The following is a 23,785-nucleotide window of genomic DNA, read 5'->3' as shown; positions in this document are numbered from 1 at the left end:
CCTTGAATCTTGGCTTCTCAGATAATAAACTGAATTAACGTACATGTATTTACGCAGTCCAGGAAGGATGGCGCGGTAAGTGAGCTTTCTTCGCAAATTACTGCGTATTTATTGTTCGCAGCTAGAGCTTTAAGAATGTCCGCTTCAGAAGTGGCTTTTCATCGCAAAAACAATGTAATAGCAATAAGGAATATATTGACAAGTTGGTAGGACGCCCAGTGCCTTCTGTGCTTCCAAAAGAATCTTTCGAGTTTCAGGAGGAGGTAGAGAAGCGGTTGGCACTGCCGTCTGTCCTGATCGGGGGGTGGTGCACGCTGGGACAGGTTCAGGTGGAAGCAGGTTCCGTTTCTCCCTGGACTCGGCACTGTTCCCCCACGGGCTTCTGACGCCGGCTGCGGATGCTCTCCCTGACCTTGGATAAGAAGTCTCGTTTTCAACTCCCCCCTGGGTGTCTCTTTCAAGGGTCCCTTGTATTTTCTGATAATCCAGGCACAAGCCAGTTTCTGAAATTCTCTTTCCGACCCTAAGAACCAAAAGTCACTACAAAGCTGGACTTTTACCAGAAACTGCTTTAAAAAAAAAAAAAAGAAAAAGAAACTGCTTTAAATTGGAAACAGATTTCTGATCTCTGAGCAGCCAGTTTAAGGGACAGGGAGAACCTTTGTCATCCCAGAACTTGAGCACAGAGGGCAGTGAACAAACTAAGGAAAAGTGAGGCCAAAGCGGATTCTTTCTGTACATTAGCATTCGCCTTTTATTTTATATTCTTTAGCAGTTGCTTTTAGAGTGAACTGTAATTAGCTTAAGATGACCAGAGGCCCACCAACCGAGTGCCTCTGAGAAAAGCACTTCACCTGTGCGAGTCTCAGTTTCTTCATCTGTAAAATGGCAAGACTGAACCCAAACTAAATGTTTTCTTAGGAAGTTTCCAGTTCTAAAATTTCCACCCTTTATTTCCATGGGGCATTATAACTTTGGGACATCCTCTTCTGACTTTGAATGTATAGACCTGGAGACACTTCTCTTTAGAGGAGGACACTGGAAAACCCCTTCCCTGGAATTTCTACCAGGGGGTTAAGGAGCAGGGCTAGGAACCAGGTGCCAATATACCATTTGGGGGTCCCCGCATCCTAGAGTGCCTGCTGGTCCTTACTAGACTACTAGAAATTATAGTCTGTGTAATTTCCTTGAAACGTCCAACTACAACGCTTAAAGACTGCAAACCATTCATTCAGGCAATTCCAGAAATGCTGAATGGCCACAGCCCCACCCTGGAATCAAGGGGAGCCATGTAGCAGATGCTTCTGGAAGGCCCTGTTTATAACTCTGACTCCATCCTGCCGGGGACCTTTTATAAGTTCACTACCAGGAAGCTGAGTCATTGAGGGGTCAGCTGGCATGGCCAAGGTCAGGCAGCTTTGCCAGCAGCACAGATGGGTTAGCCCAGACGACCCGAGCGTTTGGGGGAGTGCTTTTGGGAGTGACAGAGTGGGGTGGGCTCCTCACTTGGGAGGCTCTCGGTGGTGTCCCCTCACGGTGACGGGAGTACCACTGCTCCCCATGGTTTGTGCTCCCGTTTAGATTTCACAGTGAGAAACGTTCTCCTGTGTCTTTTACCTCCTTTCTTCCCCCCCTTCCTCCTTCTCTTTTCCCACATCCAAGGCCGGAGGTCAGAGCCAGACAGACGGAAGGGTGAAATGATCCTCACCGCTGCCGTGGTTTTCAGGGCAGCTCCAGGTGCTGCCGGGGACACCAGCCTTCTCGGGGCCTCTGGCCCCCTCCCACCTGCCACTGCCCGTGCCCAAGGTAGCCCCTGTGCGCTAAGCTCCACTTGCCCGACTCCCCCAGGCTTCAGAGGCCCTTCCGGGACCCTTCCCCACATGTACAGGAGGCTCCCTGCCTTTGCTCTCCTTGCATTGTCCCCTTCTGCTCTGCTTCAGGGCCCTTAGACTTTGTTATTATTATTTTTTTATTTGCATGGTTTTTGGTTTACTCTCGCTGTCCTTATTAAGACGACAGACCCCTTGAAGGCAAGGACTCAGCCCTAGCCACCCCCGTGGGCACACTGATGATGTTTGTGCAGTGGGGAAAAAAACCCCCGTAGTTTGACCACGCCAGGCTCCCGCTCTGCCTTCTGGAAACCCTTCTCGTCAGACGGCTTCAGTTTAAATCCTTTAAAGCCCTGGTTTCCAGGACAAGGGTTTTAGTCAGCATGAAAGCTCACCCATGATTGCAGGTCCCTGCCATTGCCTTCGGCATCCAGGAAAATGTAAACATGACTCCCCCAAAAGCTTATGAAACAATTTGTCCGTGCAGACATTTGTACGTGTAAGTGGATTCCGGAGGCTGGGAAGGGAATCTTCGGGATGTTTCCTTTGGTCTCTTTCCCCTGAGAGAGACCCAGAGAACATCAAGCGTGGTGTTTCTGGTATTTGGGGTTTCTTTCTCTGTCACTGGCTGGTGTGCAAGGTGTGTGAAGAAAGCAGGAGAACGTCCTCTCCAGCTGTGACCTGACCCCACCCACACATAAGTCAGCCAGCATTATGGAGATAATTGGATCTCAGCATTTGTAGGGAATCTGGCTTCAGTAACATCTGGGCAATTTACCCTGAACCCCTGCTTAGACCTCTACCATACACTGAACTCTGGAGCCCAGCTCTGATGGGGCTATCCCCTGTGCAGGAGGCCCCAGAAAGGCGCATCGTGCATGCGGGACTCAGCTAGTGTGTAACCCTTTGGGGGAGCAAGCAGCAAGGAGACAGCTGTTTGGCAAGGGGCGTGCGTGCGGGGTTTCAGGGGCCTACTTTGTGTATGCCCGTGGGTGACATTTTGTGTCCCTCTGCGTCCTTGACCATGGGTTATTGAGTGTGTCCGTTTTATAAAGCACGGTGCCGGGGCACTGAGACCGCAAATGCGTGAGGCCGTCCCCAGACTTTATTGGAAGACAGGCATGCAGACGCGTCACCTGATAATAATTATAAGTAGAGAAATGAGCAGGAGAAGGCTGACGACAGGGCCGTTCTGAGAAGGCTGACGACAGGGCCGTTCTGAGAAGTCTTTTCTTCCTGTGGATAACAGGCTAATAGTGGGGCATGCTTTAGAAGGTGGAGCCTCGGTGAAGGGTGTGGAAGCTGGTGTTGCAGAAGCTGACAGGACCACACTTGACTTGAGAAGCGCATGCAGGGCCTCGGAGGTGCTCGGCTCCCTGGGCCTGTCTGGGATGGATTCCAGGGGGGCCGTCGCCTCCGCTCTGTGGCTCTGATGGCCTGTCACCCGTGTCGTCACCCAGTCTGTCACATACAAACACGTGGCTGGCTTTTGACAGCTCCCTCCGTGCCTGAGCAGTTGGGGTACTGATCCCTGGGATGATATCTTTTGGGGTGGCCCAGGCCAGAGTGCCCTGGACAGGGAAGCGCTGTCTCATTGAGGCTGGGGGCCAGCCTACAGGAAAGGACGGAGAGTCAAACTCTGCATCTTAGCCGTTTCTGCCTCCCGTGGAAGCTTTGCCTTCTTTCTGAGAGTGCCTGGGCTGATCTTCCAGGTGCTGCCTTCCAAGGTAGGCTCTGGAGCCAGGAATACTGTTGTGTCTGGGGGATCGCGCTGTGCATTCGAGACCCCTGGCTGCCTTCACCAAAAACAAACAAACAAACAAAAAAATGCTATCTCAGGTGTTAGAGGAAGTCTAGGGAATTATTTGATTGTGACAGGATTTCAGATATGGAATGAGCTATGGATTAGATTTAGGATTTTAAAAAGATTGTGGTGGGCGCCTGGGTGGCTCAGTCGATTAAGTGACTGCCTTCGGCTCAGGTCATGATCCTGGAGTCCCTGGATCGAGTCCCGCATCGGGCTCCCTGCTTGGCAGGGAGTCTGCTTCTCCCTCTGACCCTCCCCCCCATGTGCTCTCTCTCTCTCTCTCTCTCTCTCTCTCATTCTCACTCTCTCAAAATAAATAAATAAATCTTAAAAAAAAAAGATTGTGGTAAAATACATATAAAATTTACCATCGTGACATTTTTTCTTTTTTCACATTTTCATTAAGTTTTTAATTTTAATTCCAGTATAGTTAACATCAGTGTTATATCAGTTTCAGGTGTACAGGACCATCTTAACATTTTTTTAAGAGATTTTATTTATTTATTTTGAGAGAGAGAGAGAGAGGGAGAGCACAGAGGGAGAGGGAGAAGCCGGCTCTCCGCTGAGCAGGGAGCCCGATGTAGGACTCGATCCCCGGACCCTGAGCTCATGACCTGAGCCGAAGGCAGACATCTGAACCGACTGAGCCACCCAGGCGCCCCCTCTTAACATTTTTAAGTGTGTAGTTCAGTAGTGCTGAGTACATTCACACTGTACAGGCACTCTCCAGAACTTCTTCATCTTCTCAGAGTAAAACTGTCCCCATTAAACAATCACTCCCCCTTCCCCCCCACCGCCTGCAGCCCCTGGCAACCCCCATTCCGCTTTCTGTCCCTGAATTTGGCTACTCTATGTGCCTCATGGAAGTGATAATCATACAGTATTTGTCTTTTTGTGATGGGTTTATCACATCATGTTCATCTTCATCCATGTTGTAGCCTGTGTCAGAACCTCGTTCCTTTGTAAGGCTGCATAACAATATTGTATGATAGACCACATTCTGTTTGTCCATTCACCCACGGATGGACACTTGGGTTACTTCCACCTCTTGGCTAGTGTGAATAATGCTGCTGTGAGCATGGGTGTGCAAATATCTCTTTGGGATCCTGCTTTCAGGTTTTTTTTTTGGTTATAAATCAGAAGTGGGATTGCTGGATCATATGATAATTCTGTTTTTAAATATTTTTTGGTAACCGCTGTACTGTTTCCATAGGGGCTGTACCATTTTACATTCCCAAGGACAGTACACAAGGCTTCCAATATCTCCTGGATTCCCCTCCCCTCCCCTTCCCTCGCCTCTTCTCCTCTCCTCTCCCTCCCTCCCTTCCTTCCTTCCTTTTAAATACAGGTGTTTTAAAGCTGCAAGTAGGCCTGATGTATAGTAATGTAGATACATAGATTTATCTCCCCCAAATAAGACACAACCCACACACATTTGTTTTTCAAAGGATTCTTTACTGGTTTCATAGGTTTAGACTGTATGAGGCCAAAAAGGACCTCCTTAGAGACATCAGTATTAACTCCATTGATCCATTTGACAGATACTTGCAATTGTAATAGATCGTGAACAAAACAGAAGAAATCTCCCATCTTTTCTGGTGTTTACCTGCTGGTGGAAACCCATGTTGATGCCCAGCTAGGCTAGATTACTTCGAGGTCCTTAGAGATTTGAGGGCAGAGCTGGCTTGGAGTCTGGGTCTTCTCACTCTTGAAACAGGACTCTGTCCGTTTGATCATACTCACATTTAAGGGCACATTTTGGGGAGATTGCCCTGTTTGGGAAAGTGAGACACGCTTGGTGGAAACATCCGTGCCCTGCAGCGCCATGTGGCTCGATCCCCCAGAATCCAAGGGACCTGTGAGCCTGCCCATGCCCATGGCGAGGGCCCAGGTCCTGCAGGGTGACCGTGGAGCCCAAGCCAGGGGCAGAACCCACAGAGGACACCCCGTGCCCTGTGCTGTGGCCCCTCTTGGCCCCATCTGGCTATTTCTCTATGGTTCAGAGAGGAGCCAGCCCTTGAGCACGGGGAGGGCCCTCTCCACAGTGGTGACCTCGAGGGAATGGGCTGCAGTCAGCAGTGTCAGGGAACCTTGGAACTTTAGCAATGGTTAAAGGTTTTCCAGAACCACCCTTGGCGCTGAGCAGCCAGGCCCGGCGAGCCAGCTTCCTGAGGCACTGTCATCTTGGACCCTCTGTACCCGTGTAAACTGACACTGGTGATTTTCCCTCTACCTTTCAGGCTACTCAAGCTCCCTTTGTTACATAACCAGGATTAATGTAAGCAACCAGGTCCATTCGTTTAGAAATTGAGAGCCAAAAAAGGTGAATGCGGGAGTGGGGCTGGTGGGGAGGGACAGAGGTCCCTGTGGGTGCTGTGGGCAAGTGCCCTGGCTTTTCTGGGCCTCAGTTTCTCTTCTGTTAATAGGCAGCAAAAATACAAGCTGCTCGGCCTGTGGTGAGGGTGACTCAGGTAATCTAGTCTCAGTGTGTGGTAATGGTGGGGGGCGGGGTGTTGCCCCCAACCAGGGCTGATCTCCTCCGAGGGAATGAGGGTTTTCTGAAGGAATTACGGTAAAAGTTACATCTTCCTAGGAATTTGCAGTTTATCCAACAAACAAACAAACAAACAAAAACCCCACACATGCCAGACCCCAGGCAAAGGGCTTGTCGTTCATTATTTCCTTTAATCCTCACAGAGACGTTAGGAGGTAGGTGCTGTTATGGTCCCCTATTTACAGATAAGGGAACAGGCTCAGAGAGATTGAGTAACTTGCCAAAGGTGCAAAGGTGTGAGGAGGAAGCAGGAGAGTGGGGGGGGGGGGTTAGACTCAGGCGGAGCCCTCGAGCCTACGGTGCTGGCCGTTGTGGGTCTGGAATCCAGTGGAAATGAGAAGGCCACCTTGCTTTGTCCAGCCTCTTTCTGATCAGAGGGGGTGAGGGTTGGGTTTCACTCCTCTCCCTACCTTGTGAGGTTATAGGGACTGGGGCATGGAGTCCTCAACACCAGGGCCCCCCAGCTGGCCGCTTCCTTCTGGGACCCTGGGGTCTATTGTGTGTGTGGTTTATGGCCTACTCTGTAGTCTGATGTTCAGTTCAGACCTGTAATGAGATCCTTTGTGCCAAACAGCCATTTGTCAGCAAGCAGGAGAAAAAGCCCCACACCTTCCCGGCAAGATTAAGCTAGTTTTGCTGGTGATTCTTAATAAGATTTCAAAGCCTTTTTATTAACATAGGTGGTTCCCTAAACCACTTAGGGAACATGCTGGAGCCCTTACAAAAATAATGACAAAGATGATAAACATGTGTTAAGCACCTCCTGTACTGTGCCAGGTGATCCATGTGCGGAAAAGTTTTCTTGAGGATCCATTGCAGGAAGCACGTGAGGGAGGGGTTTTTGCAGATGAGGGAACCGCCATTCAGAGAAGTTGAGTAACTTCCCCCAAGTGCATACAGCTGAAAAATAGAATAGGACTTCGATTGTGAGGTGGTTGAGGATACGGGATGTCTTTGTGTCCTCGGGTCCTATTCACAGAGTCAGGCCTAGAGTAGAAGCCCACCATGTAATTTTTGATTGGATGGATGCATTTCAAACCCCAGGGACCATCTGAGCGTCAGGCCGGTAGGTGGTTGAACAAGGTGTCTTTGAGATTCCACAGTTGGGATTTTCAGCAAAAGCTTGAAGGATGGTCAGCAGGGCAGGGTCTGGGAGCTAGAGTGCTGGTCAGTGCTGGCGTAGTGGTGATCAGCTCTTGGAGCTATGGGCTCAGGTCACATAACTGCTTCCTCATTAAAGAAGACAAAGTGGAGGTTGGGGGGCTCGATGGGTGGCAGAAGTCTGAAGTCAAACAAAAGCCCATCGGGAACCCCACCATACCAAACCATGACGGCAGAGCCTTGAGGGCTGAAGGTAGAGGGCAGGGCCCAGATTGATCATGTGGAGAATCAGTGCCTGGATTCTGTTCTGCACTCAGGTAATCCTGGTGCCTTGGGGTGGCGTCATGTGCTTCTAGGGTATTTCCGTGTGGAATCTTGCATTAAATTTGTTCTTTGATGTGGCGTTGCGATGTTTACCAATGTGCAAGGAAAATAAAACACTTTTGCGAATGAGGTATTTCTTCAGTTCTGCCCCTGACATCTTGTCCTTACTTGTAGGTGGGGCGTTTTATAAGCCAATGACATAGACAAGGCTGCTGAGTCAGGGGAGGCCCTGCCGAGGCCAGGATCACGCAGTGAATTAAATTCTTTCCCGAAAGCAGCCTGAACTTTGGAATATTCAGTCTTAGCCTTTGAATACTGTGGGAGTGCCAGATTTTCATCCATCAACATGCCCCTCCTGCCCACGAGCTGGGACGGCGAATGGCTCAAGCCCTTTTTGAGGAGAGAGAATGGGTTCGTACTGAACAAGCCACTATTACCCAAGTCCACTTGGGACCTGTGGCCAGGCTGATGGCCAGCAATGCGAAACAGCAAAGCTCTGTGACCTCCGTGTGATTGGGCTCATGACTCTCTGTAAGTACCCTGCTTGCAGCCTGGACGTAGATCCCTCAAAAGCTTCGTGGTCTTAACCAGTGAGGATTTGGGGGACTTTGACATAGATGGGGCTACTCCCTCTTCAAAAAGGTCGGGCGCATATGGAGTGTTGTACGTATCACTTAGCATGGTAGGAGAAGCAGAGCACATCAGAGACAGGAAGGAAGTTGGAGATCACCTGTGATCCCTAACTGTCTACCCCCTAGCGAGAGGTTGGGTGGCCTCCCCGTTCAGAGTATGGCTCTGGAGCCAGTCTGTGTGTACTCTGTGATCTTGGGAGCTAGTTGCTTAGCCCTTCTGTGCCTCAGTTTCCTTGTTTGTAAGATGGGGATAATTAGTTGCTAGTATGACTGTTTTGTTATTATAATTATTTTGTGAATGGCGGCCTTGGGGCTCAGAGAAGCAAGCTGACCTGCTTAAGGCCACACAGTCCTTAGTACCAGATGTGGGACTAGAATGCGGGACCCTTGCTAGAGCCAGACGAGGTGGGTAGGTGTGACTGGTGGTTCAGGCTTCCCCTCCAGCCTCACATGCCATCTCCTGGTGGGGTCACCAATCCCGTCCGTGCACTCTGAGCTCTGTTACCTGGAATCTTGGGAACTTTCCCACCTGTAGAGCAGCAATAATTTAATCCTTTGGGCCGACCACAGACTGGATGTTCTAAGTATGTCCTGGGTACATTGGGTCCGAGCCAGGCACGGATTCTTTCATCCCTCCCTCCATCTGCCGGAGAATCTTCTAGAGAAGGGGAGGAATGGCCAGGCTTAGCTCCTAGGATAAAGGGCTGTGGGAAAGTGCTTTGAGCCGTAGCAGGGCAGTGAGCTGCTACCCGTGGGTGTGGGGTGGTGGCACAGTGGCCTTGCTTGGGGCCGCAGCTTCGGAGAGAGCAGAGCGTGGCCAGCCTGTAACGAGACCCGGCAGGGAGGACTTCTGTTTCCTGGGCCTGAACCCTCCTCCCAGACGCTGGAGGCCCCATCCGTGTTGGTTACTGTGTGGCTCCTCATAGCTCCCGTCATGTGCAGTACGTAACCATGGAAAACACTGGAATATAAAGTAAATTCCAAATGCCTGAACAAGCTGTTCAGAGCCTCCCATAGTCCAGCCTCAACCTGCCTTTCTCTCAGCAAGCATTTATTGATTATCTAATGCTCAGCCACCCTCCTGAGCCCAGGACTACCTCTCCATCTGCACCTTACCTCTGCATTTCCCCTCAGGCATACCCTTCAGCCATACCTTCCTCTGGTTCCCAGACCCACCTGCACATTCACATTCCCCCTTGGCAGAATCGTTCACTTCCTCTCCCTGCCTGGTTGGCCTTTTTTATTTATTTATTTTTTCAATCAAAGTAACACGCGCACAAAGTCAAAAATCAAGTCAGATGGAAGGAATCGTAAAGACAGCTCCATTTCTTACCAATTGTAATACTGTTCCTCCTTCGAGGGACGGCTCAAGTGGCCCCTCTTCCGCCACCTTTTCTGGGTTGGATGTGATCTGGGGTCTGTCTGACTCCTCACGCTATGGCCTGTTCCCAGGAGAAGTTGTGTTTGGGGCCGTGGCTTATCCCCTGGGAGGCCGAGGCACTTGGTTTTGGTTGTCTTGGTGGGATTTGTATTTTCTACTGAATGCTTAGGCACGTTACCCTTAGAAACAGCAGTGCCCTGAAGCACACCCCTAATGGGCCCTGGAGGTTTCGGGACTCCGTCCGGAGAGTATGAGTGAGAGATGGCGCGAACGCTTCGCAGGCCCACACTTTAGAGGCAGTGGATAACTGGGAACGTTGGAGCGTGGCTAGTCAGTTCACATGAAAATCGGGTCTCCTGTGGGACGTGAGCGGAGAGACAGAGTGGCCTTGCTGGTTTGCTCTCGCGTGTGTGAGCCCCCCCCCAATCCTCCCCTGAGCATCCGGGTGACTAGGAATGGAGGGGAGTCTGGCCCTTCTGCTAGGTGAGGCAGGGAAATCGGTCCCAACACGGTTTAGCTGGAGGTGTGTTCCCACCAGCTCTCATCTCTCTGTTTTGTCTTGGTGTAGCTCTTCCCACTGACGGTACGGTGAACTGGCCCCTCTGCCTGCTCTAAAATAGGGGGGCTTTCAGAATGTGTGTGCCTGGTACTCCCCACGCACCATGTCACCACATGCTTCGTTCCCCTACCTTGTGCCCCCTTTGATTTGGGGGTGGTGGAGGGAGAGGCAAGGACTTCTTTTAAGGGGTCCTTTTTCTCTTGTTGGTTCCTAAACTTGAAGAGGATCAAATTTTCCTTTTGATTAAAAAAAGAGAGACAGAGTAACATTCTCTTTATGTCTATACTTTTGCCAATTTGGGAGATTTAAGAAGACATGATTGGGAATTTTGAACTTGAGAATAAACTTCAATGTGCCTCTGCTTGCCGTGAACAATGTGGTTCTCCTGAAAGCATTTCCTGCAGTGCTCTGTTCCTGGTTAATGTGTGTGTGGGGCGGGGGCATGATGCCGGGCCTTTTCCTCCTGCCTCGATTTTGATGATTTCTGCAAGTGTTTTCAAAGGGCTAGGGTGTGATCATCCATCTTCCGTATCGTACATAGTAAGGACGAGGTTCCAGGTTGGGACGCAGATTCTGAGTTGGAACCCTGGCAGTGTTGAACTCAAGAGAGCTGAAGGCTTTACTGTGTCTGCGTGGTTCTCCTTGATGTGGTTTGGGTTTCTTCTCTGCTGTGCGTGACTCCTAAGGATTCTCCGAGGCGAGGATAGTACTTTCTAAGCCCTTGATGAGGTCTGTAGCTTCATTCCAGAAGACAGTTCTTTCCTCACAAAGCACAGTGCCAAAAAAGCCTCTCTCCCGGCTGCCTGCAGGGATCCGCGCGCCCATGTCTCAGCCAGCGAGACCTGCATGGGAACAGGCTCCTTGGCTTGACGCTGTCTGCGCTGGGTGGTGCTGGATGGGAGCTGGAGTGTCACCAGCAGACCCCAGTGCCGGGGACACACAGTGTCATGGATGGGCTGTGGGTGCAAGTGGGAGAGCTTCGGGCACAGGGCTGAAGGAGGCTGTGCGCCTGTGGGTGGCTGGCTGTGGGCTTGGAAAATTGGGAGGGGGCTTGGGTTGGGACCTGCAGCCTGGCTTAGGCTGTGGTTCCATTTGCTGACTGTCAGTGCCCCTTGGCAGACGGGATAGAATTAAACATCGATTTGACCGCTAATTCTGCAAGGGACACTGGGCGGCAGACGCTGATATGATTTGGCATTTTCCTAGCACTCTGTGGGTGCCTGAACTGAATTTCCTTTCTCTGGGAGCAAGTCTGGAACAGCAGAGACTCCTTGGTAGCCTTTTGGGGCCCAGCCCTGGTCCCTCAGTGGGTGCGTGTTGTGCCCACCTGTTATGCTGTGATACTTGTTCACACCATGACCCGGGAGCCCCGCATACACCCCTTCCTGCCCTGTCTCCCCATTGCACCTACCCCAAAGTAGGAGCGTGGCAAATGCTTTTGAGTGGATGAATGGGTAGATTTCGCCTTATCTTCTCCTGGTCCTGATAGTGCGTGTATTTTTGACACAGGAAGTTTCTCATATTATTATTTGTTCTTTCTTTACTTATTTATTTTTAAAGTAAACTCTGTGTCCAGTGTGGGGCTTGAACTCACGACCCTGAGATCAGGAGTCGCATACTCCACCAACTGAGCCAGCGAGACGCCCCACTTGTTCTTCATCTTCTGGAAATACTGAGAAAGGAGGACTTGGAATCCGGGCCAGGTGGGAGGACAGTGACCCCACGATGCTGCAGGTCCTTGGGCTGGGCAGGATCTGCAGGGAGGTCAGAGGTCTCCCCGCCAGGCTTGGCTTGCTCCCTTAGCTTTTTTTGCTGGGCACCACTTTCCTGACTGAAAAGGCAGGTGCCAAGCTACGTGTGCCCTCTGCCCAGGGCCCTTGCAGCTCCTGTCATACGATCCTGCAAGCTCACCTGAGGCAAAGGACACATTTTCCACTCTCCAGCCACCCTCCTCCCCTCAAGAAGAGAACAAGACGGAAAGGTAGGCTCATCCTGATTTGTCTTTTTAGGGGGAAGTTTGCCACTCACTCCATTCTGGCCTTGCTGGGAGCTTATGGAACCCGTTTAATGCGAATACAGAGTTTGTATCATTGGCATGGAGCCCTCCTATAGAATCGCCCTTCTAGGGCTGGAGGAGACTTGCTCAGTCACACAGGGAGTGGCAGAACCAGGCCTGAGGTCTCCTGATTTCTGGGCCAGAGTGCTTGGATAACCCGCCCAGAGGCTCATGCTGCTTCCCGGCCGTGCTGCTTCTCGGGCCTGTCTTCCGGCTGGTGCCGGCCATACTGTGCCTGGGATGCCCCGGGGGGTTCCTCCTGACACCCCAAGCTGCCCTCTGCGATTCCTGCGTCCAGGGCCCATGCCGGCGACAGCTGTTTTCTCAAAGTGTGTTCAGCAAGGTGGAACTGGTTATTCCGTGAGACAGGGTTTCTGTCGCCCAAGACAAACAGTAACAAGTGCCTTGTTAAACAAAATTCACCAGTGCTTTCCTGAAGGACTTCCCAGAGCCTTTAATATGCTAATGTGCATTCTGAATTTCCAAGAGTGGAGAATTAAAAGGCGGAGATTGGGAATTTATTATAAAGAAAGGGCGGGCGTGCAGTGCAGCTAGGCCTGAGCAGGAACTGAAACCCAGGACAGGAAAGGCGGTTTGTGAAATTCTCTGTCTCCGTCTTTTTGGTTGGTTTTGGTTGTGCTTTTTAATCTCTGCCCTTTCTCTGTTGTCTTTTTCCTTCTGTTTACCCTCACGCCTGGGCTTTTAGAAAAACATTGTGGTAAAATATACCTAACATCGAACTTGCCATCCTAGCCATGTTTAAGTGCCCAGTTTGGTGGCATTAAGTACATTCACGGAACTGTACGTCTTGTAAAAGTGAAACTCAGGGTCCGGGAAACAACCACATTCCCCTCCCCCAGCCCCTGGCAACCACCATTCTACTTTCTGTTTCTATGGTTTTGGCAACTCCAGGTACCTCGTGTTACGTGGACTCAAACAGTATTTGTGTGTGTGTGGCTGGCTGGCTTATTTCACTCAGCATCATGTCCTCCGCGTTCCCCCAAGCTGTAGCCTATGCCCGAATGTCATTCCTTTTTAAGACCGAATAAGATTCCGTTGTCTGTATGGATCCCTTTTTGTTTATTCATTCATCCATCGAGGGACAGGACGCTTGGGTGGCTTCCACTCAACCCCAAATTCTTCTTTGGTCCACAGGTCACTAAAAAATGCCTGGCCCTGAGTTGTACCTTTTGCAAGTAGAGTCACTGAAAATGAAAGAGAGGTTAAACTGAGGGGTCTCCACTGCTCTGGCCACTCCTCCGGCTACTACGTGGCCACCTCGGCTTCTCTTAGCCCCTCCCACGACCATGCTGGTGCAAATTGGCCACCCTCGGGGCACGCAGAGGGTCTGTGTCCTTCTCAACCGTATCTCCCACGTTCCTTGTTATTTATTTCCCCAACGATTCTCCCCTTCTGCATCCTGGTGCCTGACTGAGGGTGGGTGCTCCCTGCGGGCAGGTTGAAGAAATGAAGTTCGCACGAAAGGGGCTCTGGCCCCGAGCTTGGCCATGGTGGGCCCAGAGGGTCCTTGACTGAGTCCTCCTCTGTGCTCAGGGGCCGCTTGCCTCTGTCCCAAGCCTGTGTCATTAAATGTGGCCTCCTTTGAGTAGACCTCTTCCCCCCGCCCCTTCCCCAGGACAGAGAGATACCCAATTGTCCTTTTCTTGTTCACAGGGGGTGGGGCATTTTGGTTCAGTAAAATTTACTCCAGCTGCCTCACCCCTAATTTAAAAAGAGAGAGGTGAGAAATCAATCCCAAATTTCCCGTGTAAGTCTGAGAGCTGGCCAATGTGAGCGGCTTTGTCAGGGAGAAGCCTTCCTGACACTATAGAAGGGGGGGTAGGAGAAGAGGTGGTCTTCGTTGCCTCCCAGCTTCAGCCAGGCCTTTCCCACGGTCAACTCACTCCAGCTGCCGACAGCTCTCTGGGAGCTCGCTGGGGGGGTTATTCCATGCCCCGACATTGAAGAACCTGCTCAAGGTCCCAGCGTTGGAGTTCAGACCTACAAGGTTGGACTGGCCGGCTCTAAAGCTTCCTGCCTTGGCCCCCCCCTCTCTGTGCACACCGCCTCCCCAACCACCCCCTCCTCACTTAACCCTGGTGCCCCCCCCTTTCTGCCAAGGCTGGATGCAGAATGTTACTAGAAACTGCTAAGGCCGAGAGGGCCCTTTTTTTAGGGGTTCTCCAAACTGAGTGATGATCAGAATCATCTGGGGAATTAAAAAAAAAAAAGAGTTTAGAATCCACATTTGTTGGAGTGGTTCTCGGAGGTACATCGTTAAACATTTCCCCATGATTCTGGTAACTAGCCACGGTTCCAGTCCTCTCTTTCATTTTCCAGTTGAGGACACTGAGGACCAGAGAGATGAGATGCCATAGCCAAGGCCCCTGGCCCTGTTGGAGCTGGGGTCAGGTCCAGAATCCAGCCTCTCAGCTCTTCGTTCCAGGTCCTGTGTGTCTTCTCACACTGCTTGTAAGGGGCTCCTTTGTTTCTACCCACTGGGACCCAAGGGAGGCCTTCACCACAGGCTGGTCTTGCTGCCCAAGGCCAGAAACCGGGGCCAAGTGGGGGGTGGAGAAGGCAGGAAGCTTCTCCAGTCCATCCCCAGGGGCTCTCCCCTGGGCACAGGACTGGCAGGAGCCACCCATTACCAACGGGTCCCAGGGACAGGCTGCCTCAGCTCTGCATGTGGCTCAGCAGATCACCCCTGGGCTTGAGAAATGCAGCAAAATGAGGACTTTTTTTTTTTTTTTAAATCAATAGGGAAGGGGTGGTGGGAGGGACAGGTAATTCCAGGGAAGCTACTCATATTTTAGGGGGAGAATGCAATAAGAGACGTAGTACCGCATCACCCCCGTTGGTACCCTAAGTTGCACACATTTGTTTGTTCACCCATTCGTTCCGCAAATATTTATTGGACCCCCCGACCCCTGTGTGAGTTAGACACCGTAATAGGCGTTGTAGATATACTGTAAATTAGACAGGCGTAGCCCCCCCCCCCCCCCCGCCCCCATGGAGCTTAGACCTCTGCAGGGCTAGATAACTAGAACCACAGCCTTTATTGTCATTAACAGTAACAATGGTCATAGACATTTAATTTTCTCAACCATTCTGTCACAGGAGGAAACGAAAGCGGGGCGGGGGTAACCATCTAGCCCAGAGTCACAGCCTAAGTGATGGGATCTGGGTTCCATCCCTGTTTGCTCTGTGCCGCCTCCTGCCTGGTGCCCCTGCTTTTCATCAGGGGCAATTATAGGAAAAAGCCGGGGCGGGGGGTGGGGTGGGGGGAACTACGGAGCTTTCTTTGCTGTAAAATGTGAGCGATTTCAAGTGTTGTTGAGGATTTAGTGCCCTGGGTAGCCTCAGCAGCCCTGAGGAAGCGGGTGTGCCTCTTCCGGAGTGGACACTTTGCACTCCCATACTCGGTTCACTCTGGCCAGGAGCACCCGCCGAGCAGCGTCAGGTGCCCTCTAGGTTGACAAATTCCCTCTTTCTCCTTCCCTTGCTCATGTTTGCGTATAATGTATCCTCCATTATGAAGCCACCTCGAACACCTTTGGAAACATGTTAGAAGAGAAAATAGTTCAACAAAAGGCCCAGGGACAACTGACCCCATCCATTCCCACCTCTCATTCCCTGGAATGGGGGCCCAGATGTGGGGCAGCTGCCTTGGGCTGGGCCAGGGGGCATTTTCACCGGAAAACAAAGTGTAAAGTGGTGAGTTGTTTTGTTGTTTTTTTGAGAGAGTGGGGGAGGGGCAGAGGGAGAGGGACAAACAGGCTCCACGCCCAGCGCGGAGCCCAGGCAGGGCTGATCTCATAACCCTGAGATCATGACCTGAGCCGAAATCGAGTCAGGACGCTTAACCGACTGAGCCACCCAGGTGCCCCAAGTGGGGAGTTTTTAATAAAGCTAAATTTAATTTAAGGAACAGTTTTATAATCAGAGGTAGTCTTTGCTTTTTTTTTTTTTTTTGGCATTAAAAATGTCCTTTCCTAGAAAATGGTCGTAATGGAGGGCAGTGGTGATTGTTGCTCATGTTGTTACTGTTTTATGGCCTTTCTTGGCAAAACGACAAGTTGCCAGTGATGTGCCCATTTTCTTTGTGGTTTTTACTAGCTGGGGACATCTGAAAATGACCATTAATTTTAAAAATTTATTTTTTAAAACTCAAGTGTCGTTAACATGCAGTGTTATATTAGTTTCAGGAGTACAACATAGTGATTCAAGACTTTCATACATCACCCAGTGCTAGTCACAGTAAGTGGGTTCTTAATCCCCATCACCCAGTTCACCCATCCCCCACCCCCTCCCCTCTGGCAAACACCAGTTTGTTCTCTGTAGTTAAGAGTCTTGTTTTGGGGCGCCTGGGTGGCTCAGTTGTTGAGCATCTGCCTTCGGCTCAGGTCATGGTCCCAGGGTCCTGGGATCGAGCCCCGTGTCGGGCTCCCTGCCCAGCGGGAAGCCTGCTTCTCCCTCTCCCACTCCCCCCCTGCTGTGTTCCCTCTCTCGCTGTGTCTGTCTCTGTCAAATAAATAAATAAAATCTTTAAAAAAAAAAGTCTTGTTTGTTGTCTGTTTTTTTCTTTGTTTGTTCATTTGTTTCTTAGATTCCACATATGAGTATTAATTTAGATAATTGGTTTTCACACTGTTCCTCTGAGCCCTGGAGTTGCTGGGTTGCTGGGGAGGGGGGTGGCGTGTGTGTGGGGGGTGTCTGCCTCAGAGTGAGAAGAGAGCCCAGGGCCCTCCCCCCCATTCTCAATTAGAAGAATTCTTCCATTTTATATATTAGCTTTGGGTATGATTTTGTTTGGTGGTAAAAGGGTATCCCTGCTCACGGTTGGAGACCCTCCCCTCTAGCCTGCGTGTGTTGAGGGGAGTGGAGGAGCACATGCTTGTTGCTTTTGCAGGACTGAGCCAAGGTGGGTCTTTCACCTGGCAGATACTATCTCCTGAACCAGTCAGGGTTCTCCAGAGAGACCAAGTCAGGAGGGAGAGAGAGAGAGAGAAAGAGAGAGAGAGAGAGAGTGTGTGTGTGTGTGTGTGTGTGTGTGTGTGTAGACCCACCATACCACACAGGGTAATCTGTTTCACTCAGGGTCTAATTTAATGATTTAAATGTTAATCTTATCTAAGAAATAACTCCATAGCAACATCTAGACTAGTGTCTGGTCATAGTTGGAGCCATTGTGGGTACCATGGTCTTGCTCCGTTGACACCTCGATTAACTGTATACCCACTTAAGTGCCCTGGTCATCTGACAGGGATGACAGATGGGGAAAGCTGAGCTTCTGCTTCGAGGAGGCAAGGCTCCACACAGGAAGAAATTAAGAACAGGACCATTTATGTGTAAGTGCTAACTTCTAAAGACAAAATGTAGAGAAGCTGTGGGATGAGGTCTGGAGGACGCCTGGGAGATTCCCAGTGGGGGCTGAAAAGGAGCATTCAGAACATGGAGGTCTCAGATAAGTGAGGACACAGGCTTTAGGACGAGAGGGGCAACCACAGGTTAAGAATACTTCCAGTTGACTAGGCCTCTGAGTTTATTAAGGGTTTGTGACCATCCTGTTTTTTTAATTGGGGGGGTCCTGAGGTCCAGAGAGGTTAAGGGATTCCTCAGGGCTCACACAGCATGTGGGTACATCTTCCTATTTCATATCCTGCCCCCAACCATCCTTCCCCGCTGCTGGCCACAATGAAATCCATGCAAATGTGCGTATGTGGGGGGGGGGGGGAGAACTCCAGGAAGGAGGGAATCAGTGTTTTCCTCACCAAGAAATCCCGTGAAACTGAAAATGGACAGTTTGCTCTCACTGTCTCCCTGAGTCTTTTTTTCCTCTTTACTATGCTTGTTAACTTCCACCGTTTCTGTTTTCTTGCCCCCCCCCCCCCGCCAGACACGAATGCAGAGTTTGAATCCAGATCCCAAAGCGCAGTACACAAGTGTCTACGGAGCCCTTAAGAAAATCATTCGGACTGAAGGCTTCTGGAGGCCCCTGCGAGGCCTCAACGTGATGATGATGGGCGCAGGGCCGGCCCACGCCATGTATTTTGCCTGCTATGAAAACATGAAAAGGACTTTAAATGCCGTTTTCCACCACCAAGGAAACAGCCACCTAGCCAACGGTATTTTGAAAGCGTTTGTCTGGAGTTAGAGAGCTCTCTCCTTCAACAGACCCTTCCCCAGGGTTCTCCTCCCTGTGACCCAGCAGCCTGACGCCTCATCTCCGCCGTGCTTGCTTACGAATAAAGAACTCTAGTCGTGTGTGCACACACACCCAAACACACACGCGCGTGCACACGCACACACACACACACACACACGCTTTTCTGTTCCCCTCCTTCGCTTTCTAAAGCCTGGGGGAAGTCGGTGACAGAGGTGTTTCAGTTTGCATTGTTGCGTGGGTTTTTCATTTTCTTTTTAAGACATTGAAAAGCAATTAATGATCAGATCTAGGAAAAAAAAAAAAAACAAACCCTGAATAGAAACAAAACTTTTAAATGCTGGATTCAAAAAAAAAAAAGTTATCTGGACAGCTTCTTTGAGACTATTTAAAAACTGGTTCAACAGGTCTCTGCAACGTCAAGATCTAACTAAGCTTTAAAAGGTCAAGAAGTTTTATGGCTGACAAAGGATTTGCTGCAGCACAGGCCACCTTTCCCACCTTAAGCCTCTGGGGATCTGGGGGTTTCGCCCCCGTTCTCTTCCATTGGTCTCCGTTGCCTCTCTCAGCAAGCAAGGGCTGGAGTAGTTTTCCTTTGTTGTTTTGAGGGAGAGCGGCGGGAGGGGGCCTGGGTGGGCGGGTGGGCAGGCGGCTCCTACCTGCCCGGCTCAGTGGGCTCAGTGGGCTCAGTGGTGGCTCTTTCCCCATCTCCTGTGGGTTTTGCTTTTGTTGGTTTTTGTTTGGTCATGGAATAAGGCGTCCTTATTTTAACAAAACTAATTTTTCAACACGGAAGAGGGAGAGTGACCATCGACAGCTTTTACCCCTTCTTTTTGTGCTGAGAGAACCCAAAAGCATCCCTTCCACCAGCAAACCCTGGTAATAATAACTACCTGGCTGGTTTGCAGGCATTTATTTTGCTTTTTTTTTTTTTTTTTTTTCAAATGGGCCCCTGGTTGCATTTGTCAAGACAGTCCCCAAGGGTCACACTCTGACGCTGTCCCCTGAGTCCGTGGCCTCGAGGTTTGCTTCTTGCTGAAACTGCCTTGTGTAATGGTTTAGTCCCTTGGTCACTGAACCCCTTGGAGGTGGTTGGACGGAACACAGTTCTGCCCAGCGCCGTTACTGCTTCGCGACGATGTATGCTGTGGTTGCATTTTGACCTTTCTGGTGGTAATCGTAAGTGTGTGTGGCGGGGGGAAGGGGGCTTTATATGCATTTCTGAAGCATTATCCTGGTATTGCTCATTCCTCCCACCTTCCGGGGCTAATCTTAATTGCTGGGCAGTGTCACCTGCCTAGGGAGGAAACCCAAAGCCAAAAGCAAAATTCCAGGCCTGAATTAGACTTCAGAGGTTCCTGGTTCTTGAAACCAGGCCAGATGTGATCCTCAAGATGGGGTCTGCCATCTCTGAGATGAGTCATCGCTTTGCAGACCAACCCTGGAAATCTGCCATATGCAGAGCTTCCTGACGTCTGCTTCTCCTGCCTGTTTTCTTGAAAATGCCTGGATTTTATTAAGGATATTTCTTTTAAAACTTCTTTTCTTTTTCTCCCCTCTTAGCTGTATATATAATATCATCCCCTTTGCTTGCCCCAGCTCAAGGACAGAGTAAGTTAGTCTGTAGACAAAGGTGAGGGACAGGAGAGAATTAAAATCTGGACAGTTTTCCACTGGGAAAAGCCACGAAGTGTGGTTTCTGGGTACCATCAGGCATCAGCAGGTCTAACCTTTCCCGGCATTGACTACCCATCTGCAGGATGAAAATGTGGCCAGTGGCGCCTATGTTATCGTCCTCATTTTTCTCAACAATTCCATCATAACTTTACGTTTTGAAGAGTCAATGCTCACCTGGGAGCAGCTGGGCATAGATTTTGCTTCTTAGAAAGCTCTGTGCGGGGTTCCATCTGACTTTCCGTTCCAGGAACTTCCTCAGAACTCCCGGTCGCGGAGGGTAATTTTCTGGAGTTTGTTTTGCAGGCATAGCTGGGAGTATGGCCACCCTGCTCCACGATGCGGTAATGAATCCAGCAGAAGGTAATGCTTCATGGTCCCAGGGAATGGCAGGAGGGGATGTGCGAAGGGGCAGCGAAAACAGTGGGGGGCGGTGGCGGGGTGGGGGGCGGAGACCGAAGGTTGGGCAAGGGGACTTCCGGCCCCTGGTCGGAATAAGCAGAATTCTTCACCACGTTAGCAAAGGCCTCGAAAAGGGGCTGAGCATTTGAGCTTCTGGCGTTCCTGTTCTCTTGAACAGAGAGTGGGACTGTGATCCTCGGACCAGCAGCATCAGCATCTCCTGGGAGCATGTTAGGAATGCTAATTGGTGTCCCACCCCGGACCTGCTAAATCGGAGTCTCTGGGGGGTAGAGTCAGGGAATCTGTTTTAACAAGCTTCCTTGAGTAGTCTTTGGCACTCCTGTAAAACCTGTGTGTGTGTGTACATGTGCGTGCAGGCACATACACACTCACACGCACAGGCCTTTGTTAACCTTTATCAATCCCAGACAGATGTAGGGGGAAGCCGTCAGAGGCCGTTCATTAGGGCTTAAGTTCAATTTGCTTTTTTAAAAGAGAGTTGTAATTATTACGGACCATCTCAAACGTACGCAGACGTAGAGAGAAGAGTATTAGGAGTGCCGTGTGCGCCTCACTCTACTTGTGATTTAACGTTTGGCCATCTTGCCTTAGCCAGCCCCTCCCACATTATCTCTCTTTTTTTTAATTATTATTTTGAATTTGGGGAACACTGGAAAACAGTTGTCAGCCGTGCAGATGTGAGTCCTTAGCCGACTCGGGTCCGCCCAGCGAGGAGCTTTGGGGCCTGGTACTGGGCATCCTCGCAGCTGGGTTATTCTCGGTGTGACATGTAGGACTCTCTCCACCTTTCTCCCCAACTAAAAATTGGTCCCTTGCCAGAAGGGAAAATGAGAGGTAAAATGTCAACATTTCAAGTCTTTTGTTAGGAGTTTGTCTGTTTTTGTCTTTTAAGGTGAACATTTCTTATTTGCTTTCAGCTGCCTCCCAGCCCCTCGCAGACAGGGGACTTGTTCTGACCTTCAGGGACTTGATGGGTCAGACTGGGAGAGGCGGGCTCTGTTTTTGTGTGTTTAAGGCAGTGTATCCAGCGACCTGGTCAGTGACCAGTTAGCCCATGTCAGCCAGGCAAGAATTTTGTTTCTACTTTTCAAAGAGAAACAAGTCAGGTTCAGCTCCCTCTCTTCTCTTTGACATATTGATTAAGGACTTCATTTCTCTAAGAGTAAAGCAAAGTGCACTGCATCTGTTCACTTGGCAGTGCGGGGGGACTATTACGACTCAAGCCTGAGGCCCCCGGTTGCCTCATAGCCTTTGAACCAGCAGTTACTTCTGTATTTTAAGCCAGGGTCTTCATTGGGGTGTGTCACTGAATTTGGGCTCACATAATTCCAGTGTTTCTTCCAAGAGTGCTGTGACATACAGAAGCTAAAAACGGCGTGTACAGACCACATACAGAGAATAAAAGACGGGACACGTGTAGCTGGGATGGTGGAGGGTAGAGAGATGGGGGCGCGGGATTTAGTTTTGCCGCAGGTGCAATGCTGGAGGCCTCCGGGATTTGGGGGATCAGATCACTGAATCTAGTCCGAAGTGGCTGCCTGGTTCGGGGGCCCCCTTACGCAGGCTGCAGGCAAGAGAAACCGAGCACCGGGTCCTGGGGTCACATCTGTAAACGGGAGAGCCCAGAGCTGGCGGCTCTGGATTCTCAGGCTGGGGCTGCGCGTGTGCTAGCTCTCTGGGACCTGTTACCAGTGTGTCTAAACTTGCTTGTTTCTCTTTATGGCTTGGCTGCCCATTTCACTGCGACCCGGGGTGGGGCCAAACCCAACCAACCACCCCTCCGACTGCCGGTGGCCCTGACCACAGTTGTGAAGCAGCGCATGCAGATGTACGACTCGCCGCACCGGTCAGCCCTCCGTTGCGTCTGGACAGTTTGGAGGACCGAGGGCTTGGGGGCCTTCTACCGGAGCTACACCACACAGCTGACCATGAACATTCCCTTCCAGTCCATCCACTTCATCACCTACGAGTTCCTGCAGGAGCAGGTCAACCCTCACCGGGGCTACAACCCACAGTCCCACATCATCTCGGGTGGGCTGGCCGGGGCCCTCGCCGCAGCCGCCACCACCCCCCTGGACGTCTGTAAGACCCTCCTCAACACTCAGGAGAACATGGCCCTCAACCTGGCCAACATCAGCGGCCGGCTGTCGGGCATGGCCAATGCCTTCAGGATGGTGTACCAGCTCAATGGCCTACCCGGCTATTTCAAAGGCATGCAGGCCCGTGTCATCTACCAGATGCCCTCCACGGCCATTTCCTGGTCTGTCTATGAGTTCTTCAAGTACTTTCTCACCAAGCACAAGCTGGAAAATCGAGCTCCGTACTAAAGGAACGGGCCATGGGCAGTGATTCCAGAATCTTTTATTTTAAAAAGGCTTTTTCCTGCCTGCTTCCATTCCCTTGACCTCACACCGAGGTTATGTTGGTGGGGTGTTGGCAGGGTGGGCCCTCTGCTCCCTGACGCCTCAGAGAGCAGGGACAATGGGACAGCCGCTGACTGGAAGGCCGTCCACAGGGACGTCTGAGGTGGTAGGTGGGGAAAGACTTTGGACGAGGAGTGAGGGATGGCTTTTGCTCTCCCTCCCCTGACAGGAATGTAGCTTTTCTGCCTCCCTGTAGCCATCTCCTGCCCTACAATCGCAGCTCACAAGGGAGGGGAGAAGATGTGCAGTGACTGAAAGCATTAAAGAAAAAAAGAGAATTCTGTATATAAAAGTTCTAGTACACAGTACAAAATAGATGGATAATGTTTATCCTTTATTTTTCTATGTAGAAGTTTTTGGGCGTGTGTGTGTGTGTGTGTGTGTGTGTGCACGCGCGCGCGTGTTCACGCCAGTGTGTGTGTGTGTGTGCGAATAAGTGGTACAGCTGGGAATATCAAGTTGTTTTGTTTTTTGTTTTTTAAAAAGATAAGAGGGCTGAATTCTTCCATTGGGTTAAGTGAAAAGGCACCAAAGTGATAAATTAGTGAATGTGGCCTAAGATTGTGTGGAGCCCCCAGATGGAAGTTTCACTTGAATGTAAAATAATAAAGTTTATATTTTGAATTTACGTTGCAAACAAAATCAAAATAATGATATATTACTCCTAGCTACTTTTTTTCTCCTTTTATCCAGTCAGTCACCTGCGTGTGCCTTTTCCTTTTGTCTTTACCGAAAATTCCAGGACCAAAGATCGGTCCTGGGGCATTTTCTCTTGCTGTAGGCACATAGACATGCACACCTAATGGTGGCAGGATCGGTCACATTGGAGGATGGCGGCCGCCGGCAGGAGTGCGAT

The 23,785-nt window shown here is 50.5% G+C and overlaps 1 protein-coding gene across 5 annotated transcripts in view; it reads left to right on the top strand.

Annotated features, from left to right (window-relative positions):
- The window catches only part of SLC25A37 (solute carrier family 25 member 37), a 38,112-nt gene extending 14,535 nt beyond the window's left edge, over positions 1-23,577 (top strand). The window contains exons 1-4 of one of the 5 annotated variants that reach the window (XM_027599180.2): positions 7,861-8,146; positions 18,143-18,371; positions 20,390-20,446; positions 22,313-23,577. In XM_027599180.2, coding sequence (XP_027454981.1) covers positions 18,149-18,371; positions 20,390-20,446; positions 22,313-22,833 — 801 coding nt within the window. In that variant the 5' untranslated portion in view covers positions 7,861-8,146; positions 18,143-18,148 and the 3' untranslated portion in view covers positions 22,834-23,577. Of the gene's footprint in view, positions 1-7,860; positions 8,147-18,142; positions 18,372-18,396; positions 19,589-20,389; positions 20,447-22,312 lie in introns of those variants that run through there. The other 4 variants (XM_027599179.1, XM_027599183.2, XM_027599182.2 and 1 more) reach the window with 4 other exon arrangements.
- Positions 23,578-23,785: the final 208 nt, after the last annotated feature.

Source organism: Zalophus californianus, chromosome 2 (genome assembly GCF_009762305.2).
Source record: "Zalophus californianus isolate mZalCal1 chromosome 2, mZalCal1.pri.v2, whole genome shotgun sequence".
In the NCBI taxonomy this organism is placed as follows: Eukaryota; Metazoa; Chordata; class Mammalia; order Carnivora; family Otariidae; genus Zalophus; species Zalophus californianus.
Note: the sequence above shows the minus strand (reverse complement) of the source record. Positions and strands in the feature narration are given on the sequence as shown.